Source organism: Pan paniscus, chromosome 8 (genome assembly GCF_029289425.2).
Source record: "Pan paniscus chromosome 8, NHGRI_mPanPan1-v2.0_pri, whole genome shotgun sequence".
Classification (NCBI taxonomy): Eukaryota; Metazoa; Chordata; class Mammalia; order Primates; family Hominidae; genus Pan; species Pan paniscus.
Genome location: NC_073257.2, coordinates 42,154,856 through 42,171,013, shown reverse-complemented (window position 1 = coordinate 42,171,013; position 16,158 = coordinate 42,154,856). Strand labels below are relative to the sequence as shown.

General features: G+C 44.3%; 1 protein-coding gene across 1 annotated transcript in view; it reads left to right on the top strand.

Annotated features, from left to right (window-relative positions):
• The window catches only part of LOC100977039 (supervillin), a 277,602-nt gene that overhangs the window by 235,677 nt on the left and 25,767 nt on the right, over positions 1-16,158 (top strand). Inside the window, exons 21-29 of the mRNA XM_063607305.1 lie at positions 3,675-3,764; positions 3,851-3,937; positions 5,535-5,712; positions 7,961-8,133; positions 10,224-10,379; positions 11,675-11,811; positions 12,417-12,564; positions 12,744-12,889; positions 14,143-14,318. Coding sequence (XP_063463375.1) covers positions 3,675-3,764; positions 3,851-3,937; positions 5,535-5,712; positions 7,961-8,133; positions 10,224-10,379; positions 11,675-11,811; positions 12,417-12,564; positions 12,744-12,889; positions 14,143-14,318 — 1,291 coding nt within the window. The remainder of the gene's footprint in view (positions 1-3,674; positions 3,765-3,850; positions 3,938-5,534; positions 5,713-7,960; positions 8,134-10,223; positions 10,380-11,674; positions 11,812-12,416; positions 12,565-12,743; positions 12,890-14,142; positions 14,319-16,158) is intronic.

Sequence of the window (16,158 nt, the reverse complement as noted above, 5' to 3'; positions counted from 1 at the left end):
CTAGTAGCTGGGATTATAGGTGTGCAAAACCATGCCTGGCTTTTTAAAAATTTTTATGTAGAAATGGGGTGTCGCTGTGTTGCCCAGGCTGGTCTCGAACTCTTGGGCTTAAGTAATCCTCCCACCTCAGCCTCCTAAGTAGCTGGGACTACAGGCTTGAGACACCATGCCCAGCCTTCTTTTAAAATTTTTTAAACTTACTGACATTCTATAAATGTTTTTTGTGTAGGTTCTGTGAGATACTTCTACTGAATATCTTTTCTTCATAAATAGTATCTTCTTTAAACTTTATATGATTCTTGGAAGTATTTGAAGGTCATAAAACAGTGATGCATAATTCCATTTGTCACTATTTCAAAACTTACCCATTTGGAATTAAGTGCAAGTGTAGGTTTCAAAAGCAGTTCAAATCTGCTAACAAATTTTGGTCCTTTCCCATAATTACATTTATTTATTTAGACGGAGTTTCACTCTTGTTGCCCAGGCTGGAGTGCAATGGTGTGATCTCAGCTCACTCTATCCTCCACCTCCTGGGTTCAAGCAATTCTCTTGCCTCAGCCCCCCAAGTAGCTGGGATTACAGGCGGCCACCACCATGCCTGGCTAATTTTTCATCTTTTTAGTATAGACGGAGTTTCACCATGTGGGCCAGGTGGTCTCAAACTGCTGACCTCAGGTGATCCATCCGCTTCGACCTCCCAGAGTGCTGGGATTACAGGCGTGAACCACTGTGCCCAGCCCCCATAATTACTTCTTTTTTTTTTTTTTTTTTTGGTGGAGGGGACAGAATCTCGCTCTGTCTCCCAGGCTGGAGTGCAGTGGCACAATCTCAGTTCACTGCAACCTCTGCCTCCCAGGTTCAAGCAATTTTCCTGCCTCAGACTCCCGAGTAGCTGGGATCACAGGCACGCGCCACCACGCCCGGCTAATTTTTGTATTTTTAGTAGAGACGGGGTTTTGCCATGTTTGCCAGGCTGGTCTCGAACTCCTGACCTCAGGTGATTCACCTGCCTTGGACTCCCAAAGTGCTGGGATTACAGGCATGAGCCACCCCGCCAGCCCATAATTACTTTTAAATTGTTTCCATTTCCTTCTGACCTGGCAACCATGTACCCTAAGTCAGCCTTTCACAATAAAGAAATTTATCCCCTCTTCCTTTTAGGTTAATTCCTAGGTCCTTCTCCATAAACCTGATTTCTCTGACTGACCAAAGCCAAATCCGGATATGCTTTAATAGATGTCTAAAATATGTCCTCAGTTCCTAGGCAGTGGGATGTCCCTGCTGCAATCTTCTGCTGCTGAGCTCTTGGAACTGATTTGATGCCTGTATTCAAAAATTTATGAAACTGACTTACATATCACTTGGTTAGTAAAGTTACTGGAGAGCTTTGAGGCTTCATAAGAGTGTTTGGGGCTTTATTTCATATCCTGCAGGAAATGATTAAAATTTGGGTTCCCTTTGTCACCTATATGCACATACCATCACTTTCTAAGCTATTATTTAAAAGCAGATTTCCCATCATAGTGGTATACGTTTTCACATTCACTTGTTCTTAACATCTTGTCATCAAATATAGAGGCTTAGCTTTTCTTTTTCTCAGAACCTTTAATCCACACTTTTATGAAGAGTACCTAACTCATTATAGGTACATAATGAATGTTTGTAGAAGGAAGGGAAGGAGCGAGACATGGGAAATCCCTGAACGGTGATTAACTCAAATCTTAGTGGGGAATCCTTTCTAACAAATCTATTCTTACCTCATCTTGGAATGGTGAAAATATAATTTACTCTCACGGAATGAGTTACCATTTGCCAATTTCCTGCATCAGATCACAGAACGGGATACTCATGTTTAAACTCCTTTAACGTGAGCCCCAACCCTTCTTTAACAGAAGCACGTCGTTAGGTGCAGGGTGACTAAGTAGAACTGGAACTGAGAACTTGAACCAGACCTCAGGTTTTCCAGCTTCTAGCCCAGGCTTTTATCTTGATGACTTTCCGCTTTGGTTTCTTTTCTTTCTTCCATCTTAAAAACCCTAATTTATTTGTAAGTGGGTTCTTACTACCAAATGCCACTGCCCTTGTCCACATTGACATCTGTGAAAATGTTCCTGAAGAGAGTAGGTGACTGGTTGTTGTACCTAGAATTCATTGAAAAGAGCTATGGGGAAGATCTTTGTTTTGTTTTAACATTTTGTAATTTGCATCTCCCCGCCATGAGCCATTCATTCCCTAAGGATCCTTAGCTAGGTGGGGAGCACGTTTGCATAGTGCCACTGCCTGAACCGCCAGCAGGGGGAGCCATGGCAGCGGGGTTTGCCCGGCACCGGCCAGGACACGGATGGATTTCTCCGGTTGCTTTGGAAACCAGCCTTCAGAGTCAGTCCTGTTTATTAGCTGCGGAGTTAACGGCCTCTGTGCTAATGAACTCCTCTGATGTCTCTTCTCTTAAGCATCCTTCTAGTGAGTGAAGATTTCCCTCCCCACCCTGTGATACCAGATTTTATTTATCATCTTTCAAGAAAGTTTACTTTCTCATGGATGGAAACCCTTTGTAGTTCTGGCAATTGAAACAAATTTTAAAACTTTTATTGACATCATCAATAAAATATATGTACATAATGAGACGTACTTGTAGAATATTACTAAAACTTGAGTTTTAAACCATTTAATGGTTTTTTTAATTAAATTTTTTATGCTATAATACTTCTCCCGTTCACAGGAGGAAGGAGCAGAATCATTCATTCATTTGGTTTTCCTTGTGATAGTGATTTGCATATCCTCTCGATGTTGTTCATCCAGGGATGCGTTGTCATCTAAGTGGCAATGTCATCTAAGGATTTCACATTTATTACAAATGAGTACAGAGAACATTCACATCTCATTTTGTTTTTTTGTAAATGCACTAGTTTTCTTTCCAATGCCTTCCACTTAGGTTAGGGAAGCGATACTCATCCTTCTGTTTACTAAGTTTTCTTCTTCCAGCTGGATACTTTCTCCATGCAGGAATTCCTCCCTTTCCCTTTCATATGTCTCTCACCACTTGCCCTTTTAAAGATTCCCCACTCTGCTTCTCAGTAAATATACTAGGAAAAGCATTTCCTGTTTCTGCCCACACGGGAGATGGACAGGACCTTCCAAAACTCGTAGTCGGTCCAGACCTGCCCTGGTCTGTGATTTCTTCTGAAAGGTTGGCCCTCCTTGGGTTACTGTCTATGTCATGTCCCCAAGGCCACTGTCCCTCCCTCCCCTCAGCCTGGAGGAGAGCTCCAGTGCGGGGGGCCAGTTGCTGGCAAGTGTGACACAGCTCATTCTGCAGATGGCACCAATGCACTCTCAGCTGCCCCTGCCATCTCCAGAGAGCCTCAGAACTCACAGCTGCATTTGCCCAGGTTAACGTGTCATGGACATGTTTTCCCACGTCTCCACTGTTCATTTTGGAATATCAGCTCATCAGCCACTACAGTCCTTGGAAATAATAAAATCCAGTCTACGTTTGCAGTTGGTTGTCCCACAGTCGTGGTACGTGTGAAATGTGTGTGTGTGTGCCTGCATGTGTGTAAATTCTTATATGTTGTGCTGTCTACCCTGGGACTTCTGGAGATCCACCAGGGTCCCGGAGATTTCCAGAAGTGACCCTGAGATGCTCAGTAGCTTGTCTGTGTGTTCCACAGGTTTGGCGTCACCCACTGCCATAACCCCAGTAGCCTCACCCATTTGCAGTAAAACAAGAGGCACCACACCCGTTTCCAAACCTCTGGAAGGTAAGTCACCAAGGCCCTGGCCACGCCAAGCCTGATCAGAAGAGGCCTTAGTGATGCTGTCTCACTGATGGTTTCTGCTTGCCTAGATATCGAAGCCAGACCAGATATGCAGTTAGAATCGGACCTGAAGTTGGACAGGCTGGAAACCTTTCTAAGAAGGCTGAATAACAAAGGTACCTACTGGAAGCCAGAAGGCTTTGCTTTCAGAATCTCTAAATCCTAATTCTGATTGCTTTTCTTCCTCAGCTAAATTATTTTCTTTCTATTATGGCTTTCCTAATTCATACTGTAATCATTATCTTTGTTGTTATCTTCAAAAAAAAGAAGTTTTGGTCAAGACTGATTAGAGAAACAAGCCCTGATTCACTTGATAATGTACTAAATTGGGGACTTCCAATAATACATTTTTTTCTTGAATCTAAACCCTTGGGATGTAATCCAATTGGAATTGTGAACTGAGTGATTTTGCTTATAACTCTGAAAGCAGATTATTATATGTTGGCAAAATCAACGTGACCTTGGGCCTGGTGAACTTTAAATTGTATGTTATCAATTTCCAATAAGGTAAAAGCTAATATTATTTCGTATAATCACAAATGATTTCTAAAAGAAAATTATGGCAAATGAATATTGAAGTAAATGTTTCAATATTAAAGTCAATGCGGTATACCAAATAAAAGAGCAATATGCAAAAACAGCCTTTTATCTCTTGATTAAAATGCCCAATCCTGGAAACTTATCAAATACTAGGCGCTGGGAGTCCCTGCTATTGACAGTGACCACTAAAAGGTTGAAAATAATACAACCACCACTGAACAGAAATATAAAAGTGTAATATAATAACTGAACTGGCTAGGCAGGGAATGCCAATCAGCAAAGCATTTATTACACACATGGAGCAGTGATCTAGCCCGTGGGTCAGCAAACGATGGCCATTGCCAAATCCAGCTGCCCACCTGCTTTTTTTTTTTTTTCTTGTTTGTTTTTTAGAGACAGGGTCTTGCTCTGTCACCCAGGCTAAAGTGCAGTGGTGCCATCATAGCTCACTGTAGCTTTGAACTCCTGGACTCAAGCAATCCTCCCACCTCAGCCTCCCAAGTAGGTGGGACTATGGGCGTGCACCACCAAGCCTGGCTAATTTTTTTCTGTTTTTGTGGAGATGGGGACCCACTATGTTGCTCAGGCTGAAGTCCTGGGCTCAAGCGATCCCCCAGCCTCAGCCTCCCAAAGTGCTGAGATTATAAGCGTAAGCCACCATGCCCAGCCCTGTTTTTGTAAATAAAGTTTTATTGAAACATATCCATGCCTATTTGTGAACTATTGTCAATAGCTTTTGCATTAAGACAGCAGAACTGAGTTGTCGCAACACAGGCCCCATGTCACCCCTCCCCATGCAAAGCCTAAAATGTTTACTGGCTGGCCCTTTTTGGAAGAAGTTTGCCAACCCTTCACGTAGAATGAGGCTGAGGCTGGTTCACCTACCCTCAACAGAAGCAAGGGCAGGTTCAGAAGCGTTCAATGTGCTCGTGTGTGCAGTATGGTCAGCCTCCCTCTCTCCCATTTTACTGCAGAAGATTTGTTCAGGTGGGAAGTCCTTACGTCAGAGATTAAGTAAGGGCCTGGGAAGCAACCACAGGACCCTGTATATCACAACCGTGTTTCTTCCACTCCTGGAACTTAGGAGGCAATAGAATTTTTAAACTATTGTGAAGCATAATTGGAGTCCTTGTTTTTATAAAACTCTTATGTCTTTTGCTTGTTTCTTGATAGTTGGCGGGATGCACGAAACGGTGCTCACTGTCACCGGCAAATCTGTGAAGGAGGTGATGAAGCCAGATGATGATGAAACCTTTGCCAAATTTTACCGCAGCGTGGATTATAATAAGCTGAGAGGTCCTGTGGAGCTGGACGAGGACTTCGATGTCATTTTCGATCCTTATGCACCCAAGTGAGTTATTTGGGTCTCCGTCTTTCCTCCACTGAGAAGGGCTTCCTTCGCCTGCAGAGGGCACATCCATGAGGCTCTTCCCCCAGTGTGGCCTCCTTCTCTTTCTAACTCCATCACAGCGGCGTTAGTATTCTAGAGCCAGGGCACCGTGTTGCAGGAGCCAGGGGCACGGAGCCTCGCAGCAGATAAAACATGCAGACGGCAGACCAGATGTGCATGCAGGCAGACCGCGTGGGCCACAGATGCTTGTCCTGTGCCATAAAGAGTCAATGAATTTTTCACATAATTTGAATACCGTTTTGCAGTTTTTATGTTTATATCACTTAGCAGAGAGTTCAACACCTGTCTTTAATTTGACATATTTCTTACTCATAACTTTGCAAAATATTTGGATGAGATGGGCTCAAATTAGTACAGCTCACTAGAAAATCAGGAAGGCATGTTACTTAGCTTCCAATCATTTACAAAATCAATAGATCTGCGGGTTTTCTCAGTGATGACTAAGGGTTTCTCTTCCCACGGGATCATGACTAAACCAACTAGGAAAAGCGATTATGGTATTAGGATCCCGTCAATTTCAAGTGCCAGAAAAACATCCCAGTTCAAACCGACTTCAGCCAAAAAGAAAAATGAGAGGGATTTACTGGCTCACTTGCCGAACAGTGCGGGGGGGGTTTCCGGCTCATTCGCTGAAAAGTGCGGCGGGGTTTACTGGCTCACTGGCTGAACAGTGCGGAGGGGTTTCCGGCTCACTCTCTCAACAGTGCAGCGGCGTTTACCGGCTCACTCGCTGAACAGCGCAGATGTGGCCTCGGGTTCTAGACGCCCCTCAGAACACAGTCTGTCTTGGCTGTTTTCCTTGGCCTCACTCTCCGTCAGGCAGCGGCCTGGCGGCAGATGGACACCCCAGCTCTGGAGTCACCAGGCTGCCTCCCTGGCCAGCCCAGCACGGGCGGCTTCTCTTCCCGGTAGTCCCAGCAGAAGTTCCAGGTTTGATTTTCTTGGCTTCAACTTGAGCCCGTGTCCATCCCCAAACCAGTCACTGTGGCCAATGGGATAGAAGATGCTGACTGGGTAAAGGCGGGTGTCTGGGTCTCCTCTAGAGCCACGGTGGGGGCGCAGGGAGGTGGTTTCCCCAAAGGAAAATCCAGATGCTATTACCAGAAGCAGAGGGAGACACGCTAGACAGGCTCCACCCACGGCAATCCACCACATCCATCTGCTCTTAACTGCGAAATTGTCAGTGACATATACCATTTTCTACAAGCTGCTCCTGATAAATTCTTTGCATATTCCAGTTTGCTCAATTTGTTTCAGTTTGCATGTTTTAATTTCCTACCTTAAAAAATGAGCCCTTTGCCATTTTCTACTTCAAAATAGTATTTTGGGTATTTGCATACATAGCGGTTTAACCATTTCTCAATCTTCCGCCCAGACAATGTCACTGTTTAAGTAGTTGTATATCATAATTTAAACATATTGATAGACACATATGACACCATGGTACGTAAAGACGCCTTTTGGGCACAGAGGCCCGCGTAGCTGGAGGTGGAGAGTGGCAGCAGGAGTCTGTTGGGAGATCGCTTCGCTCGGTCTGCTCACCTCCCCTAGTCTGGTTTTCCACCCTAAAGAATTGTGAGAATGTGGGGTGGTCACAGATGATTGCGGGCCTATTTTATTTCAATATATTCTTCCAAAAAGTGGTTATTTTTCAGAGGGGGCAGTGAGTTGAGTGGAAGCTAGTCATGGAGGGTCAGTAAGGGGACCGAAAGCTATTGCATAGGGAGAAAATTTAGTCTGAGCGTAAAGGATTACTTCAAGGAGCCGTGGTCTGCAAATTCCCGAAGGGCTTGCCGGAGACAGAGAAGTAGACATGGGTGTATGATTCCAAAGTGAGAATTAGGAGGTGTGCATGGGCGTGGTAGGGGGAGGGAAGAGCTCCCTAAACCCTAGAGCTGTCTAGCAGAGCCGTGAGCTGCCCGGAAGTACTCCACACCCTCCCAGGCGGAGACCAAGGGGCAGGAGTGAGTGGGGGCGTCCGGGTGTGGCTGAGATTTGAACTCAGTGGGCTTGCATCCTTCTTCCATCTCCAAGATTCTACGACTCCATGTCAGGGGAGTGGCGGTGGGAGGAAGAGTTGCAAGATTTGTAACAAAATCAGGAAATACTTTGTGGAGTCCAAGACCCCCAGGTCATCCAGGGGTGGTGGTGTCACAGACTGGGACCGCGACTCTGCTTCCATCTGCAGATTGACGTCTTCTGTGGCCGAGCACAAGCGGGCAGTTAGGCCCAAGCGCCGGGTTCAGGCCTCCAAAAACCCCCTGAAAATGCTGGCGGCAAGAGAAGATCTCCTTCAGGAATACACTGAGCAGAGATTAAACGTTGCCTTCATGGAGTCAAAGCGGATGAAAGTAGAAAAGAGTGAGTATTTGAACCCCCACCCTGCTTCTGTGTTTGGGAATGGCTTCTTCCGATGCTATACTCATTGCTTGGTTTTCTGCCTTGTGAAGGCCAATAATGATGCTCAGAAGACCCTCATGAAGTAAAAAGGAGTAAGTTTGCACATACATGTGCACGCACCTAGACTTTAAAGATTTTTCATAGAAATTCTCACAGTGTGTATCACCTGTTCAGTTAGTTAATTCAGATTATACTGGGGTTTGGTTATTTTTTTTTTTTTTTTAAAGACTGGGATCTCATCATATTGCCCAGGTTCATCTCAAACTCTCTGGCCTCAAACAATCCTCCCACCTTGATCTTCCAAAGTGCTGGGATTACAGGCACAAGCCACCGCACCCGGTTACAAATTACCCTGTTTTGTTGAGTTTTTTTCTGAAAGTTAGAAGAGATGGATATTTCTGAGTATGGTAATTCAGCCATTTGCAGCTCTGTAGATCCTGAACACACAATCATTCTTCATTTAATCTTATTAGTCGTTTGATCTCTTATAGTAAAAGAGTTATTTGATCTCTTATAGTAAAACACTTCAAATCACTGGAGTATCTAATCCTAGATTTTTATATTATTAATTAACACAAACGCCAGTGCTTTTCAGATCGTTCTTGGTAGGACCCTGAGCTTCTCGGAGTTGGGATGTGGGCTGGAGGGAGCAGGGGGAGCTGGCAGGGGCAATGAATGGAGGCGAGGAGATGGGCTCCAGACTCTCAGTCTCACTGTAGGCTGAGCCACACTGCTCTCATCTGCCCAGTAATGTGGGGTTCCATCATTCTGAAACAGTGATTTTCTTGGTTTGAGGTGATAGCATGCATAATCTTGATTTTTGGAATAATCTTGCTATAATTCTCATTTTCCCGTAACACTCATAGACCTATTTCCTAATGTTTTTCTTAGAAATATAGTATTTAGATGAAGTGGTTGAGTCTTTTCGTTATAACTGGTTTACTAAGAAAGTATGTTTCAGACTGGGCATGGTGGCTCATGCCTGTAATCCCAGCACTTCAGGAGGCAGAGGCAGGAGGATCACTTGAGCCCAGGAGTCTGAGACCAGCCTGGGAAATATAGCAAGACTTCATCTCTACAAAAAATAAAAAAATTAGCCAGGTGTGGTGGCACTCACCTGGGGTCCCAGCTACTCAGGAGGCTGAGGTGGGAGGATCACTAAACCCCGGGAGGTCAAGGCTGCAGTGAGCCATGACTGCACCACTGCACTCCAGGCTGGGCGACAGAGCCACACCCTTTCTCAACAACAACAACAAAAAAAGTGTATTTAAAAACCACAACACCATAATGAATTGACAAGTGGTATTATATGTCTTCAAACCTAATCCCAGTGAAATAAATTTCTGAATTTCTCTCCAGCATATACATTTTTAAAACAATAAGTTGGAGAAATAAATGTTGGCACAGATTTTACATATGTTTCCTCTGCCTCCACTTTTGGGGGCTCAGGGGTTGGATTAGTGATGACTGACCGGTCTATAGATGTTTGCTGTTTTGCAGTGAAAACCCATCTTATAACTACAGTCTTAACTCTAAGAGCAGAAGATCTCAAGATATCATCTGGCTGATCACTTTGCCTTCAGATAAAGATTAGAACCTAATCATCCCTTACAGAGTGTCTACTTTTTTGTTTTCTTTATGTATAAAGGCTTTTGGTGAAAGCTGTCTAACAGTCATCTGGCATCTATACATTTGGGCATGTAAAAGTTGTTAGGATTTAGAACAGCTTTCAGTGGAATTGCAACAAGTGCATCCAGCTCCTGGTTTTGTACTAAAGTAACTGGTCCACATCATCACTCAGTTCTTGTCCCTCTGCACAGCATGGAGTGACACTTGTCAACAAGCAGTTTATATTTTCAATGCTGTACTTAATTCTTAACACGGTGGTTAAGCATTGAATTGCACATTTAATCAAACTTGAGTATGTTTTCCCTCTCGGGATTAACTTGAAAAGACAAAGGTGTTGAGTCAGTTATGAATAATTTCTGACTGTAAATATTGTCACTGTAACTGAACCTCCTGCGTTGTGTTTCCTTATTCAACCTGCCCAGTGTCTTCCAACTCCAACTTCTCAGAAGTCACCCTGGCGGGTTTAGCCAGTAAAGAAAACTTCAGCAACGTCAGCCTGCGGAGCGTCAACCTGACGGAACAGAACTCTAACAACAGCGCTGTGCCCTACAAGAGGCTGATGCTGTTGCAGATTAAAGGTATTTCAGAGCAGCCTGGCACGGTGACTCAGGGCCCGTGGTTTCTGTCTGGTCACATACGGAGTCCTGACTCTGTAATTCATTGCCTGTGCCGGGAAAGGAACGCACACTTTTTGAGAACTTATTGTGTGTTCCTTGCTATGCAACCTCCTGTCTCTCAAGCTTCCCCAAATCCCATGACATAGGGAGTATTCTGCCCACCAGGGCTTCCAGAGGCAGGAATGTGTCTGGGGTCCCAGCAGCTACTGGGTGGCAGAGCTGGATTTGAACCCAGGTCCCCCCACTCCAGAATCCCAGCTTTTACTCCTGGCGCCCCGTGCCCCACGAAGCGGTCACACATCCATGCAGTTATGAGAGGTGCCCTACATCATCAGAGGGGCTCTCTGCTCCCTGCCCAGTTCTCCCCGAGTCAGTACAGAACTGGGGAGGAAGACACAGCTTGGAGAAAGAATCAAGAGAAGGTCGACGAAGATGAAGCCCACCTGCATTCCGCTCCAGTGCCCTTCCTGTCCCTAGCAAGGGAGATTCCAAAGATGAACCAGGGCATCTCTGGGCCATGAGGAGGAGACTCGGCTGCCTCCTGGTGGCCACTGTATAGATGAATCCTTGAGATGAGAATGAAGGAAATATCCTCTCCCTCCAGGAGGGTTTCCCGCATGTTTCTGTGTAACCACTATCCTATTGTGTGTATTTAAAAAGACTAGTGACAAGCTCAAATAACCAATCTCTGTCCTGAGTCCTAACCCAGAGACTACACAATCTGTTTAATTGTGGAAAGCTCAAAATCAATAAATAGGAGAAGGTGTTGAAAGCCACAGAAGGTGGTGGCTCCGTCCTTCCTGTTGAGAGGCCCCTAGGGTTCATAGTGGAAACTCCCCAGGGGAAGATCGGACCCTTCCTGAAGGCATGGCTTCCCTTGCCTGGGCCACAGATGTAATTGGGTGCAGGAGGTGGCCAGGGGAGAGAAAGGCCCCGGGAGAAGAGTGAAGGAGGGAAAAGGAGCCTGTGTGCTCATCTCCCTGGAAGGGGGAGCCTTCATTAACCCACACACATGACACTGATAATGGTCCTGAGAAGTGGGTGACATTTGGGAAAGCACAAACCAGGAAAGCAGCTGCTAGTGCCATCATCATGCCCTTTCTAAATCCCCCTGCTGCCACCCTGGGCCATGGGCACTCTTATTAGCAGACAAGACTCTAGAAGTGAAAGCGTCCGCAGCAGGGATGCTTCCGATGTGGGGTGCGTCCTATCCCCGTTCTGTCTGGAAAGACGGTGACTGTCTGCCTCGTGTTCAGGAAGAAGACACGTGCAGACCAGGCTGGTGGAACCTCGAGCTTCGGCACTCAACAGTGGGGACTGCTTCCTCCTGCTCTCTCCCCACTGCTGCTTCCTGTGGGTAGGAGAGTTTGCAAACGTCATAGAAAAGGCGAAGGTTGGTACCTGAAAAATAAAAATGCTTTAGCTAACATCTCCTTTACACACCGGTGGAGTGTTCTTCCTGACGTCAGTCACAAAGCTTCTCAAAAGCCAGGTGTTGCATTCAAGTGAGAAGGGATAGGTAGGATTTCTTTTCCTGAATGTCTCTCAAACAAGCTTTCATTACATGTTTAAATGGGATGCTTTAGGACTATGACCTACACCCCAGTGTTTGGGTCCTGGGTTCCTTCCTACTCCTGTGTAAAAAGGGAAGCGGCCCCACTTTAAAGTCCTTTATCCCAGGTAGCTCTGAAGTTCTGCCATAGACCTATTGAATGACACTGTCATGGGGTAAAGCCCAAAGAATAGTGTTTTTTAAAAGCATCACATGTGACCTATTGAAGATGGAGAACTATTGCTCTAAAGAATTGATACTCCCTGGTCTTTCAGTTACATTTTCTTGAGGTCATTGAAAATACCCAGTAACCAGCATCCACCCACACCCGTGGTCACAAGGCTTTCCTTGCAGGCACACTGTTTCTCCTCTCTGGTTTTGACATGTGCCACTCTGTCTAGCCAAGGGCTTTTCTACCCAGGCAATTGTGTTCCTCTCTTTTTTAGGCCTCAGAACTTGCAACTTTAATTCAGACAAAGAGGGAACTTGGTTGTAGAGCTACTTATATCCAAACCATTGAAGAAGGAATTAATACACACACTCATGCAGCCAAAGACTTCTGGAAGCTTCTGGGTGGCCAAACCAGTTACCAATGTAAGACTTCATTGTACTTCAGAGATTGACGAGACTTGAATCTCCTTTCTTCTTCCTTAGCTCATTCTTCTATTTTACATTGTAAATAAAATTTTACAATGTGAAATTCATTCACATTTTACATTGCAGCTACTTTGCAATGTAAAATGTGATGCTCTCCTGTTCTTCTTATCCCCAAGCTGCTGGAGACCCAAAAGAGGATGAACTCTATGAAGCAGCCATAATAGAAACTAACTGCATTTACCGTCTCATGGATGACAAACTTGTTCCTGATGACGACTACTGGGGGAAAATTCCGAAGTGCTCCCTTCTGCAACCCAAAGAGGTACAGTCCGTGGGCTCTGCCCTTCAGTGAGAAACCACATTGAAAGCACTCAGCACAGGCTGCCCAATAAATTAGAGAGTAAGTTCCCAATAAAGGTTAGCCAGTGTCAGTACCCATTGTAGAACATTTACAGCTTTTTAAAGGATATTTGTGATTTCAAACCATTACTGGTATCTTAAATGCTAATATGGAATCCAGAATATCATTTAGAGTTGGCATGGATCATTGAAGGCTTTTATATCTTAGGCAAAATACAAATATTACTTAGCCCTATCTTTTGCATTTTGCATAAACATTATAATAAAATATTTTTAAATCCTTAAGTTTAAGGAACACTAGATGCATGCATATATAATTTATGGATTTCCCAATTAATGTGCTGTTTTTGTCCTGTCACAGCAGTAAATATTTATTAATTACATACGTTTCCAGTACCATTAAGCATGCTAAGTGTTGAGAAAGTGGAAGACACACAGGCCCTTAAGTTTAATTGGGTGGAAGAGTATTAGAAGGAATGTAATCTGGAGCAAGGTTGACTGTGTGACATGTATGGGCATTTACATGAGGGAAAAGTCACAGAAAAAGAAACCTTCAGGAATAATTTTACATAGAAAGTGAAATTGAGCCTAGTTTAGAGTTAAGCAAAATTTGAATTGCTGGAAGTGAAGGGAGAAATCATTCTAAGAGAAAGAATAAAACAAACTATGAACATAAGAAATAGCATTACATTCATGTATTCATTCAGCAAACACTTAGTAATCAACCCCTCCTGTATGTATCACTATGATCTGATCCCTGCCCTTAAGGATCTTGGAATTGTGTACTGGAGAGAAGACACCATTGGACCATGAGTGCCTGGGGTATATGAAGTGGCCTCTTTGTATATATTAAGTGAATGAATGAGCACATGAGAGGGGGAGGAATAGGGGAGAGAGGCAGGAAGTCGACAGGAAGATGTACCTAAAGAACTCTTGTGAATCACAAGTTGTAAGCAGGTTGAGAGTTCAGAGGAGGGAACATTATCCTGGCCACTTAGGACACTGGGAGGAGGAATCGTGCCCGCAGGGCAGAGGCTGGCTTGGTGGGGCAGTGCCAGCTGAGATCTCCTGGCCTTTTTGTGTCTGTGTTTGTCGCCCCATTAGGATTTCTGTCTTCCTCCGTTTGACTCACTGTCAACAAGAGACCCTGTTGCACCTGATTCAACTGTTGCATGTTCTTGAAGTTAACAAATTCTTTTGTGCCATTTCTCCCAGGTACTGGTGTTTGATTTTGGTAGTGAAGTTTACGTATGGCATGGGAAAGAAGTCACATTAGCACAACGAAAAATAGCATTTCAGCTGGCAAAGCACTTATGGAATGGAACCTTTGACTATGAGAACTGTGACATCAATCCCCTGGATCCTGGAGAATGCAATCCGCTTATCCCCAGGTACTCCTGCCGCCGCCCGGGGACAGCTCTTCAAGCGAGCTGATTCCCTTCGATCCCTCTGTTCTCACCACAGTCCTCTACTCTCGCTCTTTATAGGGTTCAGTTTTCATAAACGATTATATGCAGTGGACTGTGAATATTCACAAAAGGAACAGTTCTTTAACTTTTATCTAACTATTGCAGAAATATGGATGTCGTAGTCTTCTGGAAGAGGTTTGTTATAGTTGATTTCTTGAAGTGAGCGAGAAATGCTGCAAGTTCCTCCCTGCGGCATTCCAAGTGCTGCTGTGGCAGATGAACAGCAATTGTTTAAACAAATTACATGCGGATCTGAAAGGCTTCCCCGGGTCTGGAATTCAGCCATTGATCTGAAAGTGCAAAAGCAACATGCCTCCCTCTAATTTCATACCTTCCCAGCATCGCCCTCGAATTTCAGGATTTATTTGGCAGCAGATGATGTTTATGTCTTTATATCTTTTGGGAAGGGAAGAGGGGGAGGAGATGGTGTTAAAATAATGATTGCAATTGTAATATTCCCTGCATGTACTAGACTCTTTAAAGTCATTTTGGCAATTCAATAGAATATGTGCAAAGTCAGAAATTATGATTTTGGAAAAAAGAATTCCCACGTGCAAAGGATTGTTGTTTTTTCAACTATCAGACCAAAAAAAAACTAGTGCTTTTTAACTATGGGTGCCATTATAATAGATTAGAAACCAGTGAACCACCAAACAGCATAGAATATTGGGCATCTCCCAATACATTTTAATGTTTTCCATTGAATTGGTCTATGAATTTCAACTTTCCTGCCTAGTTTCCTGCTTAAAATCCAATTATTGATTTTCTTATTAATTAATCATTATAGAAACCATTAAAAATTATGGCAGTGTAATAAGTTTTAAAGTCCTTGTTAAGCAAATGCACTAATGTTTAACCTCAGTATGGTAACAACCATTATTTTAAGGACTGGAACTACAGCTCAAAAGATTTTATTTGGTATAGCAAAGGAAAAAAGAACAAGCTAAAGCATAAAATCTATGTGATAGCCAACTGTATTTAATAGTGGCATAATCACAGATCTGAAAGTGGATGACTGAGCTCCTAACCCACTGGTTTTCAACATCTCTGAGACAGAATCACCTGAGGGGCCTTTTAAAAAATGCATTTGCTCAGCCCTGCCCCAGAGATGTGTTTTCGTTTCATGTGAGTTAGAGCTTATGTGTCAATATGTCTTAAAAGCTCCCAGGGATTTTAAGGTGCAGCCAGGATTACATACCCAGACCTTCTTAGCAAAAGAGGCTGAAACCACTGAGCTCAGTTCCAGCTGTAAGTCAGGGAAGGGGGTAGAGAAACCCCTGGCTCCTGGCCCAGGTTTGTCCCCCTCACCCTGCAATCTGCCACATCGCTTGCTCACAACGCTTCAAAACATAAATGCCAGATTCCAAAGCAGAAACCAAGAGCCCTTTCAATCATCATCTTAGCAAGCCTGCAGAGTAGGACTGACAGACAGTCATTCAGATATTTTCTGATAAAGACCACAGCCTTTCAAGACCGCCGTGCATTTTCCATAGGTGCTTATGTTTGGTTCCTAAAGTCCCATAAGAGCATGAGGTAGAAGTGTCTGTGTTCTATGATTTATCCGGCAGCTTTCTTTGAATCAGGCAGCCTTTTTGATGTGCCTCAGTTGTGACATCAGCAGCTGTGGTCTTGACCAAGCAGGAAGTGACTGAGGCAGTAGCACAGCAGGGCACGAGCAGCAGGGGGTGTTGCTCTAAGGGGTGGCTGCATCCCGGGCCGGATTCACAACCGAAGATGGATCTGGAGGGATGAGAGATCGTGC